Consider the following 24,153-nt stretch of genomic DNA (forward strand, 5'->3'; position numbering starts at 1 on the left):
AATCTGGATTGGAGGAAATCTGGTATAAGTTGTGAAAGCTAATTTTCAGAGGACATTCTCCAAGCCAACAATCTTGCTAGAATCTAGTTTGGTGACCAACTTTAAAATCAATGGCCCGACCTTTTTGATACCAAGTTCTCAGATCTAGTAATGACCTCCAGAATTGGAACATTTTCAGCGAACGAACAGTGTTTTACTCTCATCATAAATCAACATAAGTCAAATTTCAGCGAAACGAATAGGGTGTTCACCACAAATCAGCATAAGCATCCGCATAAGGGAAAATGACAGTGACATTTATTTCTTAAAAGGGAGCAGCACAGACTATGTTCACCTCTCTCTAGCTAATCAATCCAGGGAAATGACAGTGACGTTTGGTGATCCCATAAATGTGTGCTTACTTCACTCTTAGGCCAGTCTCAATGGAGAGTTTCACCTCCCAGTTTCCAACACGTGAAACTTTGATATGAAACAGGTCTCTCCCACAGTGCAAAGTTTCATGGCACGGTTTCATCCCTTATTTTACTATTCACGGGTCCCACCTATCCCTATCATCCCTCTCTTCCCCGCGTGGTCCCGGAGAAGAAAAGTCGCGATGAAACGAAGGAAGGGCCTCAGTGCAGGTTTCACGGCGTTTCCAAAGTTTTGGAAACAGTGCGGATAAGTTTCATGGCCATGAAACGAATCTCTTCTCTCTCCTCCCAGTTTCATGCAAAAACTGACGTGGCACCTTATTAATTGTGCATGAAACCCCCCATGAAACTCCATTGAGACTGGCCTTATGCAGACATTTACCATCCCGTTAAAACTCCAGGGGTGCTCTATCTTGCTTTGTTGCAAGAATCTTTTTTTTTTGGTTTCCTGCCTAATGTCCTCTGTATTCCTGCAGTATATATTTTCCTTGCACTAGTTGTAAGCCTTCGGACATTACTGGATGGGCGACCTCTCCATGTTGAATAAAAGGTCTGCCAGGCTTTTCCATCTCTGCTCGCCTTGAAAAACTGTTGAGCATCTTTTGAGTACATCGTCCACCTTGCATGCCGTGAGCAATGAACGCTGGCTGGACACATCACTGCAACTTTGTTTGGACCGCAACGAAACAGGCAAGATTCTTGAGATGGAAGAGGGAAATTGGCATGGTGGCAGTGCCAGTGCATGTGCATGTGCATGAGCCCCATCCAGATCGAGTTAACAACTAGATCCAACTGCGACGTGTACATGTGCCGATCGATACACATATATCGCGAGACCGAGACGCAGTGGCAATGTGGCATGCAGCAGTGAGTGCCAGCCACTGTGCAGCGCACGCAGCAGCGACGGTGCATCAGTCTCAACAGTAACGTGCGTGTCGTGTTTGTACGTGAGACGTGCGAGGAAATGTGCAGTTTGACGCTTTGACTATGTGCACTGTCATGGCTACTGCAAGTTGGTTGGACACGGACAGGGCGTCGGCTTGCCGTTGTTAGTTACACATGCAAACATCGACATGCATGACTGATCGATCACTGATGGACGACGACGGCACCACACCACCGGATCGGATCGGAGAAAGACGCAATAGTCAAGGATGGCAGCTGCTTTGACCGGCTTGCATTTTGTGTAATCATCCAGCCGTGAACCCTACAGCGCGCGATACAAGATGTATTCCCTCCATTCCAACCAAATTATAGTTATAAGACGATTTCGGTTTTTCTAAATACTTAACTTTTATTATGCATCTAGATATATCTAAATACGTAGCAAAAAACTATTAATATTAAAAAAACCAAAGCGTCTTATGATTAATTTAGAATGAAGGGAGTATTATATATAACTTCTCTAGTCCACATAATTATATTATATATTGCACATCCTATACTCTTATAAAGCTAAACCACACTAGAGATTTCTCTCAACATACAAGCTATTCACATCAACAATATACTGGAACTTACAATTATAGCCAGCTAGCACATGTAATTATGATAATTATGTCTTCATCCACTAACATGCATTTAGCTCTCCACATCGATGTATCGAACCCTTCATCAAAATTAATTGAAGATAGTTTCATTCATATAACTATAAATATAAATAGTTTAATTTCTTTTTAAATTATCTGGAATCCCCGCAACAACACGCGGGGTATTGTCCTAATTGAATAAATTTCAAAGGTGATCGATGATGAAGCTGCATGCATTTTAGAAGCATGCATGTCGTAGTCGATCAGTTTCCGTGTAAATTATCGTCACGGAATCAAATTCATTCCAAATGCATGCTAGTTCATTTGTGCTCCAAACTAAACTAAATGGCCAGCTAGCTATTTAGCTCCCAACACGAGAACTGCGCCCAAGTTATGTGCACGTACGCTACTACTAGCCAACCAACCACTTAGTTGATTTGTTAATCTTTTTATTACTCAACTAGATTTAGGCCCTGTTTGAATTCTTCGTTAATGCTAATAGCTAGCAATTAGCAGACCGAAAGCTGCCTAGACAGGATTATTAGCTACACTATTAGTTAAGCTCTGTTTGGATTCTCTATTTAATAGTTAGTAGTACTTCGTTTATGGAAGCCAGATAATAAGTTTTTATCAGCTAGATTGTTCATGATCTTGAGCTATTAGTTAGACTATTGCTAAGATGTTTGGATTCACTGCTGCTAATTTTAACTGCTATTAAAGGACCAAACTGAACCTTACTATACGTAGATACTTTTTTAGGTAGGCAAATTGGATTCTCTATGTCGTTTCCACCGAATCCGTATGAAAATTTATACCATACAAATGTCATGATGGGTACTTCGTTTTCTAGAACAAAATTATACTCGTTAGCACGAGTATAGTATTAAGAACAAATTAATTAACTAATGCTGTGTCCATGTCCCCATAATAAATCAATACAAAATGTGAACACATTTGTTTCCTTTTTCCAGTTGAGCACTCCTCCCTCCAAAACACTTCGAATAAATCTACGAGGACCATCCACTGACCCTTGAGAGAAAATACAAATTAAACCACATGGCACACACTCACACAGCAGAGAAGGGCACGACCCTTCCCTGTTGTTTCCTTCCATGCATAAAACGTGAGAACTGATGAAGTCTGAGTCAACTTGGCACAAAAGCCCCAAGAATTATAAAAGAAGACAATGGAATTAAACATCTGAATTACTATATTACCGTTCTCAAATACATGTGTCCTTTAGGATTACGTGTAGTGGTTACATTTCAAGAACTTCAGACAATAGAATATTACTACTATTTGTCATCAAATATATTTTCATACCATTTTTTTTCAACAACGTTTACTAAGAAGTAGAGTACTCTGTAGTATAGAAGGATAACAACGAGACATGTGTGCAAAAGAACGGGTCAATGTCCTAAATGACAGGTACAAAAATAATGAAGGTAGTGGCAGGTAATCAACCATATGCATGCAATGCAAGCGAAATCTGCAGATGTGATTCCAGAATCAGTGCTGTTGTGTGGAACGAGAAAACGACCCCAAAAACTATTCAAGATTTCAAAGGTGTCCTTGTTCCAGCTTGTCCGATGGAACAATTTTCAGCAATTATGAATTGCCCTATAGTGGAAAAACATAGCTACACGACAGGAATGGCCAACTGTTCATAGTCAGTTTCGAAGCGTACAGTGCTGGAGATTTGGGAGCACTCCCTCGGTCAATAGGTGCACAATCTCGCTTACTGAGGGGTCACATTTTTTTAATTTTATGTTTAACTAAGTACATACCAAAATTTGTATCTCAAAATAATTTTTATGAAACATTCCACAACCAATCTAACGATACTTATTTATATTATATACATTAGTATTTTTTTCTATATATGTAGTCAAACTTAGTAAAGTTTGACTCTTCAATATGTGAGATATGCTCTTATTTTGGGACGCAGGGAGTATTCTACAATGCTGATGCAGACAGGTCTAATTACAACGCCTTTTGATTGTATTTTATATCACTGGCCTGTCACCTATGAGCCTATTCGCTGGTTGGTTTTTGGGCTGATAAGTCTGGCTGGTGCTGGTTTGTTGTGAGAGAAAAACACTGTTGGCTGGCTGATATGCCCTGGCTGAAACCAACAAGCGAACAAACTGTATGAATGATACAATCTTTGATGCGAGATCATTTATACCTAATTAAATAACTAGTGTAGTTGACCCAGAGAAGGCCAGTCACAAAAAAAAGACCCAGAGAAGGCCCTAAGTTAACCTTGACCTAATTTTCAGTCCTACGTGTCACAGGGTGATACTATAATTAAGGTGGAGCAGGTTGATGCCCTCATATTTTTGCAAGTGCCAAGAAAATAACACAAAAATCACCTTGGTGTCTTACGTCCGGCATGAGCAAATCACCGGACGCTCCCGCAGGGCCTCCGCCTCGTTGCTTGTGATTTTACACCGCTGCTCGCTCTGCCCGCGAGTTTATTAAAAAATCACCCATACTTATCCCTTTCGCTTCCTCCTCCCCTGTCGCAGCGCCTTGCGGCTGCCCTGTCCTGGACGCCGACATCCTCGCTACTGCCGCACTCCCCATCCGCCGCCGCTCGCTTGGGCCCCGTCGCGCGACGCCCGCTCCCTACCGTCACGCGCGCTGGTGCTGGTGGTGCTCACTCCGCACGTCACGCGCGCTGCCCGGCCGGCCGACCCAAGCCCGGTGCTGGTGGCGCTGGTGGCACTATGGTGCTCGCACGAGCCGCTGGTGTTGGATGCTAGTGGTGCTCGCGCGCCGCCACTCTTTGCCGGCTCCCACCCAGACGACCAAAATTGACCGGCACATGTGTCCCCCTCCCTTATGTTGTAAATATATGTTTCAAGTGTTTCAGAGCTATGTTGTAGTTATTTCATATGGATGTTGCAAAAGTAGATCGAGGATGTTGCACATGTTGTATATGTTGCAAGTGTTTCATATACATGTTGCAAGAGTTTGTTCAAAATGTTTTATCTATTCTAGACGTATGTTGCAAGTGCTTTGATCTAGATGTTGCATATGTTTCACACATATTTTGCAATAGTATGTTTCATCTGTTCTAGTCTTCCGTTGCAGCAAGTGTTTTTATGTTGCAAGTTGCAAGAGTTCTATCTGGATGTTGCATAAGCTTTCACACATATGTTGTAAGTGTATGTTCCAGATGTTTCATCTACTTCAGATGTATGTTACATTCAAGTGTTTCATGTTGCACGTGTTTCATGTTGTAATGAGAGTCAGGGGCACGGGGAAGTGATGGTGGCACGGCACATGTAACACCCTAAAATTTGCATAATTTTAAGATAGGAGAAAATGATTTAATTACGCATTTTGTGAGTATTAAATTTTAGAAAAATAATAACTTTGTTAAAATTAAAATCAAATATAGGTCTACATACATGATGTGCATACATGCTGCTGCATACTATTTTTGTATTGTGTGGTTCGAAATTAAATTTCAAATTGATTTGAATTTGCATTCAAAATTTGTTGGAAATTAGTTTAGAAAATAGAAAAGGATTCTATTCTTCACATCTTTGTATTCGGCCCGTGCAGCCCAGCTCCCGCACGGCCTGCCCACTATTTCGCTCGGTCTTCTTCCTGCTTCGGCCCAGCTGGCAGCATCGTGGCCGTTCCCGTTCCCGCGCCCCGTGGCCCAGTTACTTCAGCGGCACACCGCTTTCTCCCCGCTTGGGCCAGAACACTGTCTCCGCTCCTCCGCAGCAGGCCAGCCCAGTCTAATCGAGCCCACGCTATTTTTCTTCCCTGAGCCGGCGTCTTCTTTCTCCCATGTATCCGCGCCAAAGTCCACCGCTCAACTCCGCGCCGGTCACGATTTGATCTTAGTCGTTCCTCCCAAGCAATCCCCGGGCTATAAATAGTAGCCCACCCCGCCGCCCCTCTATTCCGTCTTAGCGCTAGCAGCAGCCTTCGCCGAATCACCGGGACGCAGGACCACACAACCCTAGCGCCGCCGCCATCACCATCTGCCGAGCCGAGCGCCGCGCCTTCTCCGTGCCTCCACCGCCGACGCTAGCTACCTTGGTGAGTTCACCTTGCTTTCCTCTATCCTTCGGTGTCTTCGGCTCGTGAGTTCGTGGACCGTAGGCTTAGATCCGACTACGCCGCCGTGCCGGCCATGGCGCCGCCACCACCAGGCTCGTCGCCAACCATGTCGGCTGCCTCTCCCCCGCTCCCATCTTATCTGCATCGTTGATTTTAAATCCAATGGTCTAGATTCACCCATACCCCTTCGCATGTTGTTTTGCAAAAAGGCCCTTATAATTATTTGGATTTTAACCAGCCATCCTTGAACTTTTGTTAAAGAGCCCCTGCCTTTTCTTCAAATGGTGGCTGCAGTCCCTGGTTTGGTTTAAAATCAGATTTTAATTATTTTAAATTCAAAAATCAAGTTTCATCTATTTACAGAACTGCCACTACCTTCTATAGGTCATAAAATTTTCGTTTTAACTCCGATTTGATCCGTTCAAGTTGCGTTAGGTTCGTAATTCCATAATCTACATGTTCATCCAACTATTAAGTATGTTTTCAAATTTTAAAATTCAAGGTTAGATTTAATCTATTATTTTACTAAAGGAAATCTTGTTTAATTCATAACTTCTTCGTGTTAGCTCCGATTTTTGTGATTTTCGTGTCTGTGTGTTCGTAGTGAGACGTAGATTCGTTTTACAAACTTTTCATCTTGATTTTATGTTGTTGGTGTACTGTTCTAATCTATAGCTTTGTTTGCTTTGCATGATTGCATCTGGATGCTTGTATGTTGCTGTGATTATCGAGTATAGACTGTGAGCAATTCGTGGGTGACCAAGAGTACTACTTTGACGAGCAGGATCGGCAGGAGCACTTGTTCAAGGCAAGTATAGCATGGAATTATCCTTGTTTCCTACCAACTTTAATACATTTAATTCATGTTGCATGTGTCACCTTGATAGGGATTCTCTAGATATTATCTTGTCTCCTATAGGATATGCATTGGGTAGCTTTGCTAATGCTCAACTAAAATATGATCTCGTAACTTGACTAATGGTATATGCAATAAACATTAAAACATGACTTTTTAACAACTTGGAAACAAGGGGCTGGAGTATTTAGCTACTTTCTAAATGCTTCAGATTCCTCTCCCTAAGGACTTGTCTGTAAGCGAACATCCGAGACTTACAATACAGCTATGAGGGCTACATGGCTCTAGCTTTAGCTCAGTATGAGGACATTTTCTAGCTTGTTAGAGGTTACCTTTATTGGCGTAAGAATGGCTTGACGAATCGGGTATAGGACAACATCTACTCTTATGTGTATAGCCGTGATGGAATTGTGCCATTCGACAGGGGGTTCCTATATCTGTTTACCAAGTGAATCTAATGGTCCTAACTTGTTAGACGAATCTTTGAAAGGCTTCATAGTGACCCCTGTCTACTCACCTTGAAAGTATTTTGGGAGTAATTAACCTGGGCATATGGGTATCACGACTCATAGTGAAAGTGTATAACATCTGCAGAGTGTAAAACTGGCATATCAGCCGTGCTCACGGTCATGAGCGGCCTTAGACCCTTATGGAATAGATGATCACCAAGAACTATCCGTTTGTGCTATTCATTATTCATGTTTACATTGATCATGTGTTTTACTTTGGAATTAAAACAACTTGTTGCTACTCTTATGCTAAGATTGTGACAACTAAAAGCTGAATATTGTTAAACCAGTGTCAAGCCTTTTGAGCCTCATAAACCCCATGTTACATTTGTTGAGTACGACACGTACTTACGCTTGTTTATTTTCATTATTTGGATAAAAATCCTGGATGGGTAACAGATGGCTATGGTAATGACGACTTTCCTGAGGATTACTAGACTTGTGGTCAACCAGCTGACGTCCCTGTGATATGGAACTTCCGCGAGAGACTTTTCTTTATACTTCCGCTACATTGATGTGAAAACTTTGTCTTATTATTCGTGATGTAATAAACACTTATGATGATACTATTGATAATTTGTCGGCTTATGTGTGTGACTGATCTCTGGGCGCACATAAGATTTTGCATCCATTTTATCCTTAAAATCGGGTGTGACAGCACAGGCGCCAGGGAATGGGGCGTAGCGAGCCGGTGGTCGGCGGACGTGGCGTGCGGCGCGCTGGGGGCGGTGGGCGGGGGCACGACGGGCGGGGCAAACAGATACGGTGGCGGGGTGCGCGGATGGGGGCAGGTCGAATCGAGGCGGATGATGCGGATTGCAAGCGAGTCGTACGGACGCAACGACCACTACTACAGGAATGAATTTGCGCAGCGTGGCCAAAACACGCTCCGTGGCGGGCACCTTTTTTGCCCGCCACGGTTAACCGGTGGCCGGCCAGCGAGGCCGGCCACCGGGGCGCCCGCTGCGGGAAATTGGTTTACCGCGGCGGGCCACCTTACTTGCCCGCCGCATAAAATCGTTATTTACCGCGGCGGGCGGTATGAATAGCCCGCCGCGGTTAATACGGTTTACCATAGCGGGCGCTTTAAACTGCCCGCCGCGGTAAAGACTTGATTTACCGAGGCGGGCGTTTTATGTTGCCCGCCGCGGTAAAGCCTGTACATATACAGCCCTCGGACCCTCCTTCTTCTCCACGGGTCTTCCTCTCTCAAAACTCATGGGGGGAGGCTTTGCCCTAAAATTTGAGGAAACTTTTGATTTGAGTTGAAGGGCTTGGATTTGAGGGAGGAGGACATCATAAGAGGTTCATAAAGGCTCTCCCTCTCTCCTTCCATCCTCTCTCTTTATTTCCATCACCTAGAGTTCTCTTTAGATCTAGATCTAGATCTAGATCAATTTTAATGGAAAAAATGATGTTATGTATTTCTTTAACTTTAGATTCATCATAGATGCATGCTTCATCTTTCACATCGTCATTTTCTCTCTTTTTCATGATTTTGGACGTAAAAATCATCAATTTCTCCTAATTCTTCTTTATTTAATGTTGATTGTGATGGATAATGTTCGCAGATACGATGGATAGATCGGAATGGATGTACCGGATCGATAGAGTGAATGATCCGCGGTACCTCTTTGAATTAAGGAAGTTTATTGCGGCTGGTAAAGCTCACCGTGAGAGACTGAAGCGGATGACAACCATATGTCCATGTTCTCGTTGCAAGAACCTGAAAGCCCACCGAGACAGCGAGGTGCAAACTCATTTGATCATGTATGGTTTCATCGAGGGCTACACAGTCTGGACATTTCACGGCGAAAGAGTTGGTGCGAGTGGCGCTGCATCTGGAGTTACCTCTTCGACGCCGATGACGACAGCACCACCGGTGAATACAGATCCTTCCGCAGCAGCTGCGCCAGCCGACAGTGACAACAGTTGTCGTGATTACATCACGGTGGATGATGTAATGCAAGACATGGCCGACGAAGCCGGCGACGGTGTTGATGGTCAGGATACTGTGAGCCAACCCGAGGATGTGCAGCTTGTTGAAGATCTAGTCAAACACTTCGATGAAGACGACGTTGTGTTGGGTTGCCCAAAGTGGTTGGAGAATTTCAGAGAGTTGAAACAGGCGGCAGTTGATCCTCTCTATAAGGACGGCGGCGATTGTCCAAAGGACTGCACGGCGCTCCGTTTTAACCTCCATATGTTGATGTTGAAGGCTCGTCATGGTTGGTCTGACACTAGCTTCAATGAGTTGTTAAGCTACCTTGCCACCACGTACCCAACGGCTAACAAGGTGCCCGCCAATACTTATCGGGCCAAGAAGCTGATCCGGCCAGTGGCGATGAAGCTTAGAAAGTTTGATGCATGCCCTAACCACTGCATCCTGTATCGGGGCAATGAGTATGAGAATTTGACGAGTTGTCCGCACTGTGGCTTTAGTCGGTACAAGAAAAATGCTGGTTGTCGCGTGGATGCAGAAGACGAGGGAGACTTGCGGGGTGGTCGGAAGAAGAACAAGAAGGGGGCAAAGAAGAGCAGTGTGGCCAAACAGATCTCGGCTCAGCAGGACGATGAAGAAGAGGGTTACACGCACAGGAAAAGTCCAGCACTGTCGGTGTGGTACCTGCCCGTGACCGATCGCCTGCGTGCAATATTCGGGAACCCGGACGATGCCAAGCTCATGTCCTGGCATGCATCTGCTGACCGCCTGAACGACGATGGCAAGCTACGGCACCCATCCGATGGCAAGCAGTGGAAGGATTTCGACGAGGCCTACCCGGAGTTTGGCAAGGAGCCCAGGCATGTTAGGTTCGCGCTAAGTACTGACGGGATGAACCCGTTCGGTGAGCTTAGCAGCTCGCACAGCACTTGGCCCGTCGTGCTCACCATGTACAACCTACCTCCCCATCTATGTCAGAAGCGTAGGTACCTTATGCTGACCATGCTTATCTCCGGACCGAAGCAGCCCGGCAACGATATAGATGTGTTCCTAGAGCCGTTCATGGAGGAAATGAAGATACTATTTGATGTTGGGGTCCAGATGGTGGATGCATCCCGCAAGGAGAAGTTCACACTAAAAGCAATCATCTTTGTCACCATCACCGATTACCCCGGTCTCTTCTCACTATCGGGGCAGATCAAAGGGAAGACCGGCTGCGTAATTTGTATCGACGAGACCTGCTACACTTACCTTAAGGGATCCAATAAGATGGTGTACACGAGGCACAGACGGTTCCTCACCAAAAATCATAGGTATAGAAGAAGTATTATGAACAAATACTTTGACAATCAAGACGAGCCGCAGCGTGATCAAATGACGCAGACTAGTTGGGGAACAAAGGTGTATGAGATGGTCAAGGACATGGATCAGGTGGAGTTTGGAAAGAAGAAGAAGCCGCCTAAAGAGGGGCCCAAGCAGACAAGGAAGCGAAAGCGGGACCAGACGGAGGAAGTCCCCGCCGCCGTTCCTTTCAAGAAGATGTCAATTTTCTTCAAGTACCTGTCGTATTGGAAAACACTGAATACACCCCATGCCATCGACTGCATGCACCTGGAGAAAAATGTCTTCGAAAGCACGATCGGTGTCCTGCTGGACATCAAGGGCAAGACAAAGGATGGTATTAAGTCACGGACGGATCTTGTCAATCTGGGCATCAGGCCGGACCTTCACCCGGGACCGCCTCAGAATGGTAAAGTCGATATCCCGGGTGCGGCCTGCAACCTAACGCAAGACGAGAGGACGGCTTTTCTTAAGTTGCTTAGGGGTATCAAGGTGCCGACTGGTTTCTCTTCCAACATCAAGAGCCTGGTCTCCATGAAAGACCTCATAATGACCGGCTACAACTCACACGACTGCCACGTCATGCTGACGGTGTTCCTACCAATTGCGATTAGGGCTATCCGTCCAGAGTACGTGAAGATGGTCATCACACGGATGTCATACTTCTTTAATCGCATCACTCAGAAGGTCATTGATAAGGCTGAGCTGCCTGCCCTGAAGGAGTTCATCGCGGAGACCCTTTGCCAGCTCGAGATGTGCTTTCCACCATCTTACTTTGATATTATGCCACACCTAATGATGCATATGGTCGATCAGATCCATCAACTAGGCCCCGTGTACCTACACCAGATGTGGACGTACGAGCGGTTCATGTCCACCCTCAACAGATACGTCCATAACCGCGCTTACCCGGAGGGCTCTATGATCGAGGCATACACAACGGAGGAGGCCGTGAACTGGTGTATGAGGTACATAAGAGATGGGAGGGTGATTGGGTTGCCTGTCCATCACCACGAAGGCAAAACCTCAGGAATGGGGTGCACAGGCCGAAAAGTGCGCACCGATGTGCCAAACCGAATGGTGCAAGAAGCTCATTACAGCATCCTTCATCAGTTAGTGAGCATGGAGAAATATATTGAAAAGAACCTGGAAGAGATCCGCGCCGCTAATGATGGACAACGCACGGAGGCATGGGTCCAGAACCATCACAAGAGCAATTTCGTAGACTGGCTCAAAGAGCAACACATACCCCTTGAAGGATGCCCTGATGAAGATACGGAGACCGTTAAGAGGCTTGTGTTAGGCCCATCCAGCCAAATCACCACGTGGCAAGGGTATGACGTCCAGGGCTACAGGTTCCACACGAAAGACAAGGACAAGAAGAGCTCGGCACAGAACTGCGGTGTTCGATACGAGGGCGAAGAAGAGTACACGGGCCAGAGGAGGCAATACTATGGGCAAGTTGAAGAAATATGGGAACTTGACTACGGCCAGAACCTACGCATAACCGTCTTCCATTGCCAGTGGGTCAAACCGAATGCGGTTGCAGTGGACAGTTATGGGCTAACCACCGTGGACCTCAAAAGTATCGGCTACAAAGATGACCCGTGGGTACTAGCAACCAATGTCGCACAAGTGGCCTACTATATATATGCAGAGGACCCAAAAAGGCATGTGGTTGTGTCCGGAAAGCAGCGGATTGTGGGAGCTGATGGGGTGCAGAGTCCCGAACAATACAACAACTACGCAGAGCTCGAGCTTTTTACCGATCACCCAAAGAAGATCAAGGCCGTCGAGGACCGATTCAACAAGTCCAGGATGATGCCGTGGGCCCGCCCCGATGGTGAGAAGAGGACGGTGAAAGCACCTGCACCAAAATGATTAATGTATCCCAGAGACATATATATATATATATGTAATAATGTAGTGGACTCTATACGTATCCCAGAGACATATATATAATAATGTATCCTAGAGACTCTATATGTAACAATCCCAGATACTCTATATGCATACTCTATAAAAGAGGATAAAATTCTTAAGTGTACTACAAAAGTCAAGTAATAAAAAGCCAAGGGACCTCAAAAGTATAGACTAATGAATACAACTAATGAATTAGCTAATGAATTATGTTAGTATAGACTAGTTTCATCTTCATGAGACTTAAAATAGGTAATGAATTCATTCTGAACTGATGATATTTACCGCGGCGGGCATATAACAGCGCCCGCCGCGGTTAATAGATTAACCACAGCGGGCATATAACAGCGCCCGCCGCGGTTAATAGATTAACCGCGGCGGGCAACTTAACAGACCGCCGCGGTAAACATTTCCCGCGGCGGTCTGTAACGTTGCCCGCCGCGGTTAATCGCAACCTATATAAGCCGTCCCCACCCTCAACATCTCGGCGGTCTTTCGTGCGGTTCAGTTTTACCCCGAAGGGCTGCCAAAATCTCACGCCGCCGCCGCCGCCGCCGGGCTCCACCGCCGATTGAGCTCCTCCGCGCACCGACCCCCGCCCCCGTTCTCCTCCCCGTGCCCGGTCCGCGCCCCCGTCCTCCTCTCCCTTGCCCGCGCCCCGCCCCCGTGCTCCTCCGGCGCCCCGTCACCGGAACCCTAGCACCTGCTCTCCAGGCGGCCGGCACCAACACGCCGGTGAGTTACCCTCTACCTTGCCCGCGCCCCGCCCCCGTGCTCCTCCGGCGCCCCGTCACCGGAACCCTAGCACCTGCTCTCCAGGCGGCCGGCACCAACACGCCGGTGAGTTACCCTCTACCCCCGTCGCCGCTGCGTTTGCTTACCCATTTCCCCTTTCCCTCCGTTCATACTGGGGCGTCGCGCGTCCACCGCAATGCACCGGTCGGGTCTGTCCCTCCGTTCAGTTGGCTTGTCCTCGCTATATTTATGCTTATCTATTGATCAAATTTAGGATCTCTGTTTGTTGAGATTGGTGCTGGGTCTAATAATACTCTGATCTAGTTTTTTGATAGCATGCCACATAGTTAAAGAATTGAGAGAACAAAGCTATATCATCATGGTTATACAATTGGGATCGATATCCAGGACTAACAATTGTGCTCACATTTTTTTGTTCACTTTTATAGACACAAACATGGGACAATTAATTACTTTGAATGTCCTAGGCAGTGTTTTAACGCCTAGGCGTCGACTAGGCATCCAGGCGTACCCAGTTCGCCTTGGGAAACAGTGGCACCTTGTTGTCTAGGCACTGCCTAGGCGTCCAGGCGATCCAGCACTTTCCTGGACGCCTAGTCGCCTTCAAAAAACTGGTCCTAGGAAACAACAATATTATACAGTGCTTTGTAGGATTTGTTTCTATACATCTTTTTAATGATATCCTAGTGACATGGCCATTGTGGTCTCTTGGATTTGGATATAACAGTGCACTAGGAATAGCCTAACTGACTAATTTAATGCTACTGTATTCTTTCTGTGAATTTAAAGTTTAACCACATATAGGCATAGTGCAATTTCTGGGAAGGTTGACTACTAGTGTGAGCATTGTATGTTGAGAAATGTCTGCGACAGCTTGCAGGCTAAAGTTGGTCTGATAAATTATTTGTGATGAATTTGTGTCATCACTGTTTCAGACTGTCCAAACCCTCTTGCTTGTCACAGCGAGGTGCAAACTCATTTGATCACTGTTTTGATTTGTGAAAGTTTTTTGAGATGGCTAGCTACTACTTATCCCCTTACTGGTACTCTACTACTTGATGCAAAATGGTACTTGTATTACCTATTTCTCTCTACCACTGTTGTCTTACTACTGCTGCTGCTACTCTGAATTCAACTGAACAAAGCAGTACTACACTTGGTGAATTTTGAACTGCTATACTACTGATCTATGATGCTTTTGGTGAACCGTAGCATTTGAATTCAATTCTTTTTGCTGCCTATGATGCCAAAGAAATTTATGACAAAATTCTGAGCATATGCCACTGCCTATGATGCACCTTGCCTTTAAACTAATTCTGAGCTAAATTTGTGAGAATTTTGAGATGAATTGGTCACTCTGCTGCATTTTTGTCAGATTTGATATAATTTGTGAGAATTTTGAGATGAATTGGTCACTCCCTCCTTTAGTACTAGTATATACTACTACTACTGCCTACCTCTACTTCCTCCTGTACTACTACTAGTATACTACTACTACTGCCTACTACTTTCTAGTAGTATACTACTACTAGTATACTACTACTGCCTACTACTACTCCCTCCTCTACTCCTCTACTCCCTCCTATACTACTATTCTACTACTGCTGCTCCTGTTTTTGATTTGTGAAAGGTTTTTATTTAATGGGGCTGCTTCCTTTTTTGGCATATGCAATGATGAACTTTTAAACTTATTGCTGAGGCAGTGGCATATGCAATGATGTGAACCCTTTTATGCTGAGGCAGCGGCGATGATGATCGAGTGCCCCCGCTAAACTAGGATGGCTTGTATACCAGATACAAGCAACCAGTTTAAAAGCGATGTGATGACAATGGGGCAAATCTGAGCCAACTACTACTACTTTACTACTCTAGTACTACTCTACTTTACTACTCTATAACTGTGTCTATACAACTGAAATATGTATTCATTGTAGCTTTCCAATGGCGGAGGAACCGATAAGCGAATGGCGCGACCCTACCCCTAGTGCATCATCATCAACTAGCCTCGAGAGCCAAGTGTCCGTGACCCCTAGGCCAACAAAGAAACGTCGTACAGAGGACGATGATGATCCGACCTACCAACCGAGGGACGGCGAAGTTGAAAGTGCGCGGTCTCCAAACCCTGAACAGATGCCGGTGGTGCCTCGAGAATTGAATTTCGAGGAGGAAGAAGTCAGTGACAAAGAACCCCCCGCTCCATCTCCAACCACTTCAGGCAAGTCTAGTGGTCAGAGGACAAAGCTGAGAAGGGGGGAACACGGGAGGCACCGGAGGGAAATCCACGGCGAAGTCCATGTGATCCATGAGGTGGGACCAGAGGGAAACCCGTTGTCGCCACCCACGGTCCTTGCCAAGTTCAGCAACCAGGTGGCATGTATAGTCAAGGACAAGGTGGAGATCACTTGGGCGGAGTGGAACAATGTCCCGGTCGACTACAAGACACATATCTGGGGTGAGGTGACGAGGAGCTTCCATTATCCCGAGGACGCCGATCTAGACAAGTGCAGGGAGTGGGTCATGCACGTGGCAGGAAGAGCCTTTAGAAACTTCAAGTCCATGCTGACCAGGTACTACCTGAAGCTAGGCAAGTCACCCTGTGTCAAATACACTATGGTAAAGGAACATCACTGGGAAGAGTTCTGCAAACAAAGAACAACAGAAGAAGCAAAGGCAAAGAGCGCCAAGTTCAGCGCACTCGCGAAGAAGAACCTGCACCCCCACCACTTGGGCATGACTGGGTTTGCTGGTAAGAGGCCCCAGTGGCGGGAGGAAGAAAGGGCTAGAGCTGCCGCCGGGCTTCCCGATCTGTACGACGGTCTAGACTTGAGGGCTAAGGACTTCATTTATGCCCGCAAGCCGAAGAAGCTCAAGGAGGGCGCGAGCAAGTTCAATGAGCCGAAGTTCGAGGAGGTGGAGAGGGCTCTCATCCAGGCCGCTAAATCCAAGGACAGCTTCGAGGTTCGCAGGGGCCAGGACTTGCTGACCCTAGCGCTGGGAACCCCCGAGCACCGTGGCCGCGTCCGTGGCATGTCGTCGAAGATGAGCTGGAACTCAGTGGAGTCATGGCAATCCGACGCTGCCACATACCGGTCAAGGCAGAGGTACAAGGAGGGCATCTTTCAGAAGGGCTATGATCAAGGCGTGGCCGAAATGATCAGTCGGTCCATAAAAGAAGCCTTCACGAGCAATGACCCAGATATGGTGTCGATGAGGTCACAGATGCTTCGCCAGGCAGGCGTGGCCGTGCCACAAGTTCCACAAGGGCAGACACAAGGGCAGCCACTGCCGATGATCGAGGATCGCCCAAGGCACCCCGTCGACGACATCCGGCAACCCATGCGCGTCAACCTCAACATCCCGTTCGGCAGGGCGAAAAAGTTGACCGTGGGTGAGGGTTACATGCACCCCAAAGAAGATATCAAAGATTTCAACCAAGACCAGATCCCTGCCAACTATGCTGCCGTGATACTTACATGGTATGCGACCCAATATGAAGAATTTGAAATGGAATATCCAACTGCACAAGGGGTAACGATCCTTGGAGCTGCCATTGGTTCCGAAGTCCTGTGGAACAAGGACGACATAGAGATCATTCTCTCGACGCCGACTTCTACGCCGATGGCGACACCAGCATCACAACCATCCGTTGCCGGATCTTGTCCCCCCGATGATCCGGATCACGGCGACGGCGATGACGAAGGCAATGGCGGGGATGACAAGGGAAGGAAGTCACCCCGAGGCACAAGCCCTCACCCTCGTTCTCCTACTCCAACAACAAGTCCACCCGCACCTCCCGATAGTCCGTCTAAGGGCACAAGCAAAGGACCGGGAGGCACGGAGGAACCGGGGGCAAAGACACCGCCTGCTGCCATTGCGAGCACAAGCCACTGTCCTCCACCGCCGGCGAAGACTAAAGGCGACCAAGGGCATCTCACATACTCACTTGAGTTCGAAAGGTATGGTAGCGGCGAGCATAATTTGCTAATAACTTTTCTTTGCCATAATATGGTACTAACATTTCTATCCCAGGCCAAGATCACCTTTCCATCTATTTCCTGAATCGGATGACTGCCCCGGCCATTACGAGCATGGGAAGTTCATGATAACCAAGGCCCAGCTCGTCGACGAGGAAAGGTGGGAGACAAGGAGGTTTCATCTCTGGTACATGGAAGCGGCAAAAGCTGGCCTACATGGTTTTCTAGTCAAGGTTGTGGCGGAGTACTTCCACTTGCCCGGCAACGATGTAGAACTCCCTGTGGACTTCCACGACATGTACAGACTACTACGGGAACAAGACCTTGACATCGCCCAAGTCACCTTGTTCTCTATGTAAGTGATGAATTGCGAGTTTCACATATCACCTGCCTTTGAATCGGTCAAGACTACTTATATATGCCACGATGGCTTGTCCTTGCAGGTTGATGGCCTATATATCCAAGGAACTAAAACTTGATGTTATCTATCTATCTCCAATGCATATTGCTCAAAGAGTCATCATTGGTTACCACCTAGATGACAATCATCCAACCATGAAAGACTTGACCAAGCGACAGAGAGAGGCGCACAGGAAGAAACTGATGGACAATGAGAAGTTGAACATTTCAAGGTACATACTAGGAGCAATGAAGAAGATCAGGAGAAATGGGTGTATCGTAGCTGCCTACCACTTTGGGTAAGTCGAAGACATGCCTGTAGAGATAAGTGGGTAGCTAGCTAGTATTATTATTTCTCATTGTAACCTGTATTTTGTTTCAATGGCGCAGCCAAGGCCTCGAGGGTCACTGGGTTGCATTTATCATCTACCCTCAGGATGGCAGGGCCTGCGTATTTGATTCGTTGAGAATGCCAAACTTAAAAGGGTACAAGGCCTTTGAAGATTGCCTCAGAGTGTAAGTGACTGAACTGTCTTCTCATATGCGTTCTAATGCCCTGCCTAATACTAGTACATTTCATATAGCGCTTATAAGGAGTACGTGAAGGATCCTGAATGCTATGATCGAAGAACAGAGAATTTTAAGGCTAAGCATAAGAACCGTATCAAAATCAGACGCAACTTTCCGGTAAGTATTTGAAAGGTTTAATTGTGCGTTCTGTTCATAAGCGTTCTAATGCCTGTATTCTAATGCTTGTGTATCGATCATGCAGTGTGCCAAACAACCGGTAGGATCACAAACCTGTGGCTTCTACGTCTGTGAGTACCTGAGGGAGTGCAAGCAGTATAGCAGCAGTTGGAGGGTGCTCAAGAATGGATTGAACTGGTGGAGAGACGTGCAGAGCACCCAACACTCCTTCAAGCAGACAAAGGCGGACATATGTAAGTTTGTCTTAGACAAATGCGTGCTTGAAGGGAGCACGTTCTTCAATGAAAACAGCCAGCTAGCGATTTTACCGGAGTACGAGAGGCTGAGGAAATGGCCCACGATGATGCGTCCGCAAGATTACACCTTAGGGCATGTATAACGACTTCAATATGTAAATGTAATGAATTAACAATGACAAGAACGACTAAGTGAATGTATATATATGTATATTATCTCATGTGTAATGCCTGCATACTTTTTAAGTTTAATTTGTGAAATCTGGATGTGATTTGAATTTGAATTTGAATTTGAATTTAATTATATGGCTGCTGTATTTTTTTTAATTCAGGGAAAAATTTACCGAGGCGGGCAAATGATAATGCCCGCCACGGCTAACGAACATAACCGCGGCGGGCTCTGTACTGTGTCCGCCGTGGTAAAATAATTTACCGCGGCGGGCGGTTCAACGTGACCGCCGTGGTAAAAGTATGTTTACCGCAGCGGGCACGTTACATCGCCCGCCGTGGTAAATCGGTTAACCGCGGCGGGCAAAGCCGCCCGCCGCGGTTAAGCCACGATTTACCGTGGCCTCTAGGCCGCGGCGGACGGCTTTGCCCGCCGCGGAAAATCAAAAACGCCCGCCTCCATAAACGTTTGTGTAGTAGTGGACGGTGCGATGCGCATGCGGGCAGAGCGAATTAGCGGACGGGGGGCAGGGTGTGCAGGCGCACGCGGGAAATGGCCGCCCGACGAAATCCTATCCCATCGGACGTTAGGGCACCAGCCGTCCCAATATGCAAACATCGTAGCAACAACAAGGAATTAAAGAAAGCACTGCCAAAATTAGTGGTAACAAATAATTGTCAAATCAGAATCTATGCACCACACAATGCAAGCTGACATGATTGAAACATTCTAGAATACATTCCCTTTTGAGCCATTGTCGTGTTCTTGCAGTAGTGAGTCCACCACCAACCATTTCTTCAGAAATGCTGTCAAAGCAATAGCACGTTGTGTGAACGATTAACATGACTATGTCGCAAAGATCCAAAAGTACGGTGCATCTTCCTCCCTCAAACTGGAACTCGACACACCGACCAAACCAATTGAGATCTTAGTGGACCTTTGAGTCTCTGAGATGACTTTATTTGGCTCAATAAGGACAATATCGCTACTTGACAGCAAGAAGATAAGATGAGACAAGTGTCTGGAAAGACATGAATTACTTTTAGTGGAAGCCACATCTTCAGCAACGAAAGTGACCAGCATGTCGATGAATATTTCTAGATGTGAATGATAATACATTTTAACCAAATCATTTTACAGAAGTAACACCCAACATGTAGGCCCAACGCTATCATGCATGTGGTCCATCTGCCGCATTGAAGGGTGTATCAATTTCATTGGTTAGTAATAAGCTTAGGCTAACTACAACATCATCTATATTTCAAATGGTTTGTAGTAGAAATTTTTGGCAAAGGTGTGGCGCAGAATTTTTGGGCCACTACCTTGACGCCACCACAGGTGCCATGTGACGGAATGTGTCTACAAAGCAAACATGCCCTTTTCCCAAATTTCCACCAAAATCTTTCAAATATATATGCAGTGCGCCTTTCTTCTTACATAGATAAGGGAAATAATCCAATTCTGCCTTCAAAATTCAACAGTTTTGTCAATTTCCCATGTACTACCTCCGGTCGTATTTCCTTGTCGGTTTAGACAAGCAAATTGACTTGCAATTAGCTCTTGCTTGCTGTCAAAAAGAAAATATGTTCGAGAGACACAGACAGAAGAATATAAAATGTTCATTGCTGACAACTGACATAGTATATGGTCTTGAATTGTGTTCTTGACAAGCATATGCTTGAGATTATTCCTTGATTTGGTTTCTGCTAGAAGCCTTTGCTTGAACGAACACATGGCCTCCGTTGAAATGAATTTATATTACCAGTCTCTTCCATTATTAGTTTTTTGCTGGGAACCTTCTTCTGTATTCCCCCTGCCTATTCCTATCCAAATTGACAGTGACAGATTGGATATATCCAGACACATTTACAGGTGTCTTTGGTTTAGTTGCAAATGACATCAGGGTGGGAACAAATAATCAGCATGATGATACCAACCTCTCTTTTTCTTCACAATAATTGATTTTCACTGTACCATTTTTGACAATTTTTTTGGAAATATTTTAGTTATGTAAATAGAAGAGTATATTACTAGATTTGTTATCAAAAGCACTTTAAGCATGCCATTTTTTTGCGAGGAATTTAAGCATGTCATATATATCTAGCTATTTGTACAAGTATAATGTCCGTTTGAAAGATCAATAACGGCAAAACATTAAGCAGTGAAATTTATTCAGAAATTGAGATTAGCGCATCTAATGGCCTACTAACTAATTTCTCATTAAAAAAATGGCCTACTAACTGTAGCTAGACACTAGCAAAAAGATATATCACTGTTGGCGGTATATTCTCCGAAAGGGATTGGACTAAGCATTTCATATAGTAGACCACAACTATACTAGGCTGTAATCACCAACAGGAGGGTTTTATTTAAACCTTGTCAATAACTGAAGGGTTGAAAAGTGCATGCATCCAGTCAATGACGCACGTTACCTTATCCTGCTACCAAGATTTGTTTAACCGTTTTTGCGCAGGTTGGTTGCTGCAGAGCTATACACTCCTGCCTCTCTGAATATTCAGAAGCATGCATGAATGCATATAGACACGCATCATTCATAGATGAGTACACAGTACTCGATTAAACTAGTGTCAATGATTCCAACATTATGGATTCAGTACCGACCTTCCCCAGTTGCTGCTGTAGCGAGCAAGCTCGGCTATGGTGGGCTTGACACTTGGAGCTAGGCATCGTGGAGGTTAAAAATACAGTGTCATTATTGGCCGTTTTATAATCTTCCAGTTGTAGTAACATGCACGATGGCTGGCTCTATCTTTGCTTGCCTGATTGAATCTTATTATGTGTAGTAGTTGTCAAGTGGATGATGAAAGTAATTAAACTGTGAAGCATATGTCGTCAGGAGGTTAATGAGCCTCTTAATTACACGCAACTGAAAGTACCAATTAACAAACCTCTGGAACCTAGGCCTTTTTCATTGGCTAAACAAATGTGTGGCCTCCATTACATCTTGGAAATAAAGAAGAGACAGGTAGCGCAAAGCAACACGATGACTTTGGGTAAAAGTATAAATGAATTGTCCGTTGGTTCTATCGTCGTCTTATACATGACTTTGGGCCTTTGGGGTGCAAATAAACTGGTTGGTGCATTTAACTTAACAATCAATAAAATTCACTTTGAACTGCAAAGCGCTTTAGGGGCCGTTTAGCGCAGCTCCGGCTGCTCTAGCCCCGCTCACCGTAGCAACATGGTAGCACACAGGAGCCGCAGCCGGTGGAGCTAGAAATTGTGGCTCTGCCGGCTCCTCCTCTTTCTCAGTTCATTTTTTTGCGAGCCTTTCTCAGTTCATTTTTGACTCGGGATCAAAACAACTCCTTACTACAGGCTACAGTGACTAGGAGGAGGATCGAGAGCCCCAAGAACGATACCAAACAGGGCCTTAATTAGTTTTAAACATACATAAGCTGTTAGGCACGGCGTTGGGGTTGGAGTGGTAGCTATCACCTGCCAAAGTAAAGGATTGTGATTGGTCGCATGAGAATCAGATACTTGTTTGCATTGGTCACATCAGTACAGGCACGAGATCCTCTCTACCTACCACTACCATATGCCAGTAGCGGTCTAGCAGATATGATGAATGGACGATAGGTACTGGTAACAGATAGACGCTGCATAGTATATTTGTTCACAGGCGGTGCATGGAGAGCAAAGCACATGATCAGACCGGATCGGATCGGAGGAGTGGTTGCATTAATAATTAATCGAGGTTACTTCTTAACAATGCTGCATGCATGTATGTATCACATGCGACGATATCGCTGCAGATATGAAGATTCAGGTAACTCGGTTTTTCTTAGTCGTCAGTTGCATGCACAGATGGACAACGAAGATCTCTATATCGTCGTGCAAGTCCTCAGCCAGAGCCCAGAGATATATGATGGATCGATAATATAAGCGAGCAGGAATATATATATATATATATATATATATATATATATATATATATATATATATATATATATATATATATATATATATATATATATATATATATATATATATATATTCTCGCAAAGGGATTGGACTAATAAGCATCTCTTATTCTAGACCACAATTATACTAGGCTGTAGTCACCGATGATTCAATAGTATTCTGTGAGAGTGAATAAACTTAAAAAATCCAAGACCAGCTCAGCCGAACACGCATCCAGTCCATGAGGCACGTTAATTACCTTATCCTGCCACAAAGATTTGTTTAACCGTTTGTGCAGGTTGGTCGCTGCAGAGCTACGTACACTGCCTGCCTCTCTGAATTTTTAGAAGCATACAAGAATGCATATACAGAAGACACGCATCATGCATAGAGAACAGCATTAAACTAGTGCCAATGATTTCATCATATTTAACTGCATTATGGATTCAGTACCCACCTTCCCTAGGTGCAGCTGTAGCGACTAGCGAGCTACAGTGGTTTTGACACTTGGAGCTAGGCATCCTGGAGGTTAAAATACAGAGCGTGTGGGGAGCAGCACCTACTGCAACTAGGTAAAACAATTGAAACATATGTGTATAACCACTCATATAATACTAGATAAAACACTTGCAACATAGGTCTAAAATAGGTAAAATATTTGAAACATGCACTTTCAACATACCTGTATAGCCACTTCAACATCCAGATGAAACAACTGAAACATTTGAAAAACACACTTGCAACGTATGTGTATAGCCACTGCAACATATGCAATATACAGATGAAACTCTTGCAACATACGTTTGAAAACATTTGAAATATACAATTGCAACACACGTGTATAGCCATTGTAACATATGCAACACCAGATCTACTTTTACAACATCCAGCTGAAACAAATGCAACATACATCTAAAACGCACGAAACATACGGTTGCAACATGCCCTCATCTACTTGCTGCTGCCCAATGAAGGTTGACGCGGGTGCCAGGGAGCGTAGCCCGAGACGCGGGCGGCACACAACGTGATGTGTGGACGACACGAGGCACGGGTGGGTGTGCGCGGCACGAGGCGAGGCGCGGGGGCACGTGGTGCGAGGCGGTTTCAGTGCGACCGTGCGAGGTGTGAGGTGCAGGGGCGCACGGCGCGAGGCGGGAGATGCAGCAGCTCGAGGCCGGTCTGGTGCAGACGTGAGGTGCAGGGGCGCATGGTGCAATGCGCATCAAGCAGGGGCGCGCGGCGTGATGCGGGTCCGTCCCGTCCGTCCGGGCGAACGTAGCATTACCAATTTCCCATGTACTCCCTCCGGTCGTATTTCCTTGTGGTTTTAGACAAGCAAATTGACTTGCAATTAGCTCTTGTTGCTTGCTGTCGGAAAAATCCAATTT

At 45.7% G+C, this 24,153-nt stretch overlaps 1 protein-coding gene across 1 annotated transcript; it reads left to right on the plus strand.

Moving 5' to 3' along the window:
- The first annotated feature begins 14,961 nt into the window (after positions 1–14,961).
- On the plus strand, positions 14,962–17,831 carry LOC136545179 (uncharacterized). The gene is made up of 2 exons (XM_066537223.1): positions 14,962–17,308; positions 17,382–17,831. Exons 1-2 carry the CDS (start codon positions 15,294–15,296, stop codon positions 17,683–17,685), a joined length of 2,319 nt encoding a protein of 772 aa, XP_066393320.1. The 5' UTR covers positions 14,962–15,293; the 3' UTR covers positions 17,686–17,831.
- Positions 17,832–24,153: the final 6,322 nt, after the last annotated feature.

Source organism: Miscanthus floridulus, chromosome 3 (assembly GCF_019320115.1).
Source record: "Miscanthus floridulus cultivar M001 chromosome 3, ASM1932011v1, whole genome shotgun sequence".
Classification (NCBI taxonomy): Eukaryota; Viridiplantae; Streptophyta; class Magnoliopsida; order Poales; family Poaceae; genus Miscanthus; species Miscanthus floridulus.

Bases quoted from the DNA above. Each gene is read 5' to 3' on its own strand.
- LOC136545179 (XM_066537223.1), top strand. From the start codon at position 15,294: ATGGCGGAGGAACCGATAAGCGAATGGCGCGACCCTACCCCTAGTGCA. The intron at 17,309-17,381 runs GTATGGTAGCGG...TTTCTATCCCAG, and splicing joins TACTCACTTGAGTTCGAAAG to GCCAAGATCACCTTTCCATC.